The 6,121-nt window shown below is 49.4% G+C and overlaps 1 protein-coding gene across 1 annotated transcript; it reads right to left on the bottom strand.

Moving 5' to 3' along the window:
- Nucleotides 1–303: 303 nt before the first annotated feature.
- Nucleotides 304–2,451, bottom strand: LOC135613884 (uncharacterized). Its single transcript, XM_065110898.1, has one exon. It carries the CDS (start codon nucleotides 2,449–2,451, stop codon nucleotides 304–306), a length of 2,148 nt encoding a protein of 715 aa, XP_064966970.1.
- Between the last annotated feature and the right edge of the window lie 3,670 nt (nucleotides 2,452–6,121).

The raw sequence follows: 6,121 nt of genomic DNA, 5'->3' as shown, positions 1-6,121 counted from the left end.
TACATTGGACAGCCATTGAGGATACTTGGCTTCCTCTATGAAGCCTGCTGCTAAGAGACGGGTCACCTCTTCTCGTATAGTCTGCTGCCGATCAGGGGCCTGCCGTCTGGGCCTTTGCTTCACCGGGCGAGTGTCAGGTGGGATGTTAAGGTGGTGCTGTGCCACCCTTGGGTCGACGCCCGTCATATCAGACGGGGACCAGGCGAAGATGTCGGCGTTTTCCCGCAGGAGTCCGACGAGCCGTTCTTGTTCCTGTTCGGGTAGCTCCGAACCCACCTTGACCGTTTGGTCGGGTCGGGCTTCTTATAATGGTACATCAATGGTGGGCCCCTTCGGCTCGGGATGAGGGGCCGGTCTTTTTGTCTCCCGTGGGTCCTCCAACGGTGGCTCGACCCTGGTTCTCTTGTGTAGTGAAACGGCGGTTAGGTAGCACCGCCTGGACTCTCGGGGGCTTTCGTTGACTTCTCCGACCCCAGCGTGAGTCGGGAACTTAATGATTTGATAGTAGGTCGAGACAACGGCTTTGATTTTATTGAGGGTCGGCCGTCCCAGTATGGCATTGTAGGCCGTAGGAAGGTCGACCACCAAAAAGGTGGTCATCACCATTTTTGACCTTGGCGGGACGCCCAAGGTTAAAGGCAAAGTGATGGCCCCCAAAGGTGATATTGAATCTCCTGTGAACCCGGTGAGCGCTAAGTAGATTGGGCGTGAGCTTTCCTTGGCTAAGCCGAGCTTCTGGAAAGCGTCAAAGTAAAGTATATCGGTCGAACTTCCCGTGTCGACCATGATCCTTCTCACCTGCGCGTTGGCTATCCTGGCCAATATTACCAGGGCGTCATCGTGGTCAGGTCGCTCGGCAGCTCCGGTTAGGAAGGTAATCTCGGACTCGGGCTCGTGTCCCGAGGCTTCGTCGGGAGCGGCCCGGGCATACGCCTTTCTGCCCGATGCGGAGCCCCCCCCTATTGCGGGGCCCCCGGCTATCACGTCGATGTGTCGTTCGACGGGGCCTTCCGGGTGAGGTGACGGCTCCTTGACCGGTGGAAGGTAGTGGCTGAGATGCCCTCGGCGGATGAGCTCCTCGATCTGCCTTTTTAGCTCACGGCACTGCTCAGTGTCGTGCCCATGCTGCCGATGGAAACGGCAGTATTTCGAGCGGTCCGCGAGCTCTCGCGGGCTCCTCATCGGGTGGGGCTCCTTGAGTAACCCCTTCCCCTTCTCATGGAGAAGTATTTCCGTCTGTGAAGAACTCAAGACGGGGAGAGGAGACCTCAGGTCGGATCTATCCAACCTGCGACGGGAGGCGGAGGGCTGCTGTTGTCGGGGCGGCTCCGTCTTGACTTTTTTGTGTTCTTCCCGCTTCCCGGCCATCCATGTCTCCGCGGCGATGAACTGGCCAGCACGCTGAATCATTTCGGGAACCGCGGCGGGGGGTCGCTCCACGAGAGACCAGAAGAACCGGGAAGGCCGCAGGCCTGTCATGAATGCCTGCATCAGTAGAGAGGGGTGAGCGTCCGATAGTCCGCGAATTTGAGTCGTAAAGCGGTTCACAAAATGGGAGAGGGGCTCGTCCTCCCTCTGGTTGAGCCCGAGGAGTAATGCTACGGATGGTTTCGGTCGAGCGTAAGCCAGGAAACTGAGCTCGAAGTCTTTGGCGAGTTGGTCGAAGGAGGCGATGGTCCCGGCCTTCAGACCGCTGTACCACGCGCGGGCCGGATCCCGTAGGGTTGTCGGGAACGCCCTGCACATCAAAGCGTCGGAGGTCCCGTATAGCACCATTTGGGCGCGAAAGGTGGCCACGTGGTCCGCTGGGTCAGCGGCGCCGTGATATGCGTCCAGCGAGGGCAGGCGGAAGTGTGACGGGATCGCCTGATCTTGGATCTCGGGGGTGAACGGGGATCCTTGCTGTCTGTCCACTCCGTGGTCTCCCTTGGACTTACGGACCTCCTGTTGTACTTCGTCAAGTCTTTGACTGACGAGGCGCAGCTGGGCTTGTAGGGCATTTGTAGAATCGGCGGACGGAGCCTCGCGCTCAGGGCGGCTCGCCGTATCTTCCGCCTCCCGGCTCCCGGGCTGAGCCATCGGGTTCTGGGGTGAGCCAGGGAGCCCGGAGAGGGGCATGTGAGCTCGGGCGAGGATTTCCTGTTGCTGTGAAGGGTGAGCCACGCGCGGAGGGGTTCGCTGTGAGATAATCGGTATGATGGTCTGCACCATGCTCGTCAGGGCTCGGACTTGGTGAGTGAGGTCGTGAAAGGCCTCTGGAGATACTGGCGACGGGTCGGTGGGGGCGCCGTCGGGAGGTGACAAACCTGGGTCATTGAACAATCGCCAGTAACGTTCTGACGCCACTATGGGGTGTTCGTCGCGGGCTTCATCGTGCGGGGGGTGTTCCCCCGGGGTGGGAAGCCCAACGGTTGGGGGTTCGCCAAAGTGGATTCGCTGATCGTTTGACATTCGGAGGCCCTCATTCTAGCGCCAATCTGTTACAGTAAGTAACTTTTTTAGCCGTGACCTAGGGGTCGACGCGGCTGGTTCAGGGGTCCGAACGACTAGGATCAGGAGAGACTGCAAGACTCGGGATCTCGGGGCGGCCGATCACGGGGAATAAGGCTGGGATGCTCCACGTCGCCGGGTTGGGTCGGCTTCAACCGAGTACCTGCACTAAGGTCGGGTCGGTGATTCGGCCCGACCCCTCCAACGGTCAAGTTAGTGGTGTAGAGGGGAGTTTTTGGGGAAAATCGTGTGCTTGGCTGCTTACCTTGCCCGCTTGAAGCCCGAGGGTACTTATAGGTGAGTTCGATGTTACCTGACACGCCATCTTACCGGGGCAGGGCCGTGCACCTGACCCCGTCCGTTGTCGAAGTGGGCGTTGCGTGGACGGTCGAGTCGAGTCGCCGCAGGGTATGGCGAGCCTTGGTCGACGCCTTCTCCTGCCTCGTCCGGGCGTGCGTGGTCTGGGTATGGCTAGCGAGGGTGCGCGTCACGCTGACATTAATGTTCGTCTGTTGGGGCAGTGTGCCGTCTGGTCGAGGCTGACAGCGGGCAGTGTTATGTCAAATCCGGTATGTTGCGCCCTATTTGTTTTTACCCCTATCAAGTATCATAAAAAGGTTCATTATATCAAGAGGGAGAAACATTACATCAAGAAGAAAAAATGGATTAAAAGTCTATAGAAGGGTAAGCCAAATTGGTTATTGGTTATTGAAAGAATTTCTTAAAAGAGAATAATTCATCTTGAATATAATTAATGTAATGTATCTTTAGGGACTATATAAACCTCATATGAGTTATGAAAGATAGAGTTTCTGAAATTGTAAAGTGTTTTCTTGAGAGAAATAGAAAAGATTTAAGCCTGTCCTATTTTTTGTCTGATAACTCTATCCCCTCTTTCTAAATTATAAACTACGGAAAGAGTTACCTTATGGCACTTAACCTGGACCGGATTCGGTTTCTTCCCTAGTTTCATCTTCCTGCTGTGACCAATTCCCAAAGTGATCTACCCCATTGGCTCCTTCTTGCTACAGAAATATAAGAAGAAATTACAAAGTAGTGGGAAATACAAGAAGAACCTAAACTACTTTCCCTAGTTTGCCGCTATCCCTCTATGTAGACTCGAAGAGCAAGCAAGGAAGCCGTCAACGATCAATCAGTTTATAAATATATAGGAAGCAACGTATTCTCTTTGCGAGGATAGGCAGGACTGGACTCAAGCCAAGTCACTTTTGAAATCCGACTTATACTTAGCATCATACCTTTTGTCGACCTCTCCTCGCCCCGGTTCAACCCTTTCAAGAAGTATTAGTTGACCCACTTCATATTTGTCAGAGGTACCTTTCGTTCATACTAATTCAAATAGGTGCTTCCGCTATGGTAAATAGGTGCTTCCATCAAAGCTATGGTAGCCATGGTTTCTACTATGTTTGTCTAGAGAGTTCGGCAGCAGCATAGCAAAGAGGATAGAGAGCATCAAATCATTCATTAGAACACCTACACCTAAACGGAAAGAAAGATGGGGTTGTCCAAGACGATACAATTTAGAGAGCAACCCAACCCCCATTACAAGACAGGGATCTGTACATTCGATTGGTAAAAGGATTCGTCGGGCATAGACCGATCCAGGTTAGCTAAGGCGTCAGTGCTACCTGAGCATATTTATGAATTGTACGTAGTGACTTAATTAGCAGTGGATTTCGATACTTGGAAGAATAAAAGTCACAATCATCTAGCTACGTTAGCAATAAATCTTGTTTCTTTCTTTTGAAGTTTATAGAAGCTAAGGAAAGAAAAGACTAGGATTAGGTTGCTGCTGTTCTTCCTCGTAGCTAGATGTGACTACGGTAGGTTAAGAAAATAGTGGGATGGATTCTTCCTTTGCTTTCTTTTCCTACCCATAGTGTGAGCACTCGTTAGGTCAGACGCTTCATGAGGTTCACACTCTATCCCACACCCTCTCTTATTAATTTATACCATATACTAATTAATTCTCTACTACATAGGAACCAGCCAATTCGATCTATTAACCAGTCATGTTATTCAAGTTGCAGACAATAAAACAATGCTCTTAGTCGAACTGTAGCTTCTCTTACATTCTATAACTACTATATATATGTTAAAGGCCGAGTACCCAGTTTCCTCAATGACATTTCGAAGACGGGGTGTACTGGGGATTTATTACTTAGTACTACTTCTTGAAACTAAAGAATTCTCAAAGGGGTGTTTTGCCGTAGTTTCATTCTTTTCCTTCTTCTCTTCCCAGTAATGAATCTAATAAATGCATATCTATATCTGACATAGAAGATCATATTATCTATTCGAAAGGCCATTGCCAGTGATTGAGCAGCCACACTAGATCGTATTAAAGGTAATAAGTAATAAATCCCCAGTACACCCCGTCTTCGAAATGCCATTGAGGAATAGGACCTACAGAAAGAAAACATGGAATTATCAATATAAACTCTAGTCTAGATACAAAACTCACAACCTACCAACTAGTTGTGGTTGGTAGGTTTGTTCCCTTGTTGTAAAAAGCTAATTGACAATTAGCTTTTTTATTCACTGAAAAATCCCTAACTCACTGAGAGTTCTTAAGAATGAACTCTACAACAATTAGACAAACCTCGGTTTGCCGTGTTAACACCCTTCCTTACCAGTTGGATTATAAGATTCTACAAAGGTTCACCGAGCCCAACCAAGATAGAAGATATGGGAGTCTAGCCGAACTATTATAAATGGAAGGGCTAGCAAGACACTAGGCAATGAGCCCGTTCCATTCTCTTCTCCGGGGCACTGGAACACTTGTTTTTTGGGGAAGGTATAGCGACTCCAACTATACCAATAGTTTTTAACTCAACACGAATGAATGGAATCCTGATCGACCTGCTACGGAAGGGTTGCCCTAACATCCAAGAGCCTCTATTCGCTTACGTGAATCTTATACTTCTTATCAACTATATTAGCTCGAATGGGCTCTTTTTCTTCTCCAGATATTTTATTTGCTGTTACTCTTATAACAGCCCTAATATATGTTAGTTTGGCAAGTCTCATAGTCCCACATCGGGAAAATCAGGATTGTTATCTCCTATTGGAACTATAAATAAGGGCCTGAGCTTTGAAGTCAGATGCACCACAAGAGGTACCATAAGTGGCACCACAAGAAAAACCTAAGTGTTTGCTTTGGTTTAAGTCCATACTCAGTAAATAGTTTGGACTTATAGTTTGGTTTTTCTTGTTTAGTATTTTCGGGTGTTTTATGGCCTAGGAACATCTTCCTAAGGCATTTGTAATTGTCCCTCTTTTGCAGTAGTAATTTGCTCCTCTTTCGTCCGTGGATGTAGGTCAAAGTCAATTGACCGAACCACGTATATCTGGTGTTCTGGTGTTCTTGTCGCTTCTTTTATTCTTCCGCTTTATTGTCTTGTTGGGTTGCCAAAATTACCTTGTGGTAAATTTCCTGAGGCTAGCTCTAACAAACTGGTATCAGACCCTGGTTCTGGGATCTTTTGGCAACGATGACAATAACAAAGATTGTTGTCGAGAAATTCGACAGAAATGTCAACTTCGGCTTGTGGCAACTCAAGATGGAGGCCATTCTGGTTCAAGACGGAGTTGATTTGGTACTACAGGG

This window comes from Musa acuminata, chromosome BXJ2-6 (assembly GCF_036884655.1).
Source record: "Musa acuminata AAA Group cultivar baxijiao chromosome BXJ2-6, Cavendish_Baxijiao_AAA, whole genome shotgun sequence".
NCBI classification, from domain to species: domain Eukaryota; kingdom Viridiplantae; phylum Streptophyta; class Magnoliopsida; order Zingiberales; family Musaceae; genus Musa; species Musa acuminata.
Note: the sequence above shows the minus strand (reverse complement) of the source record. Positions and strands in the feature narration are given on the sequence as shown.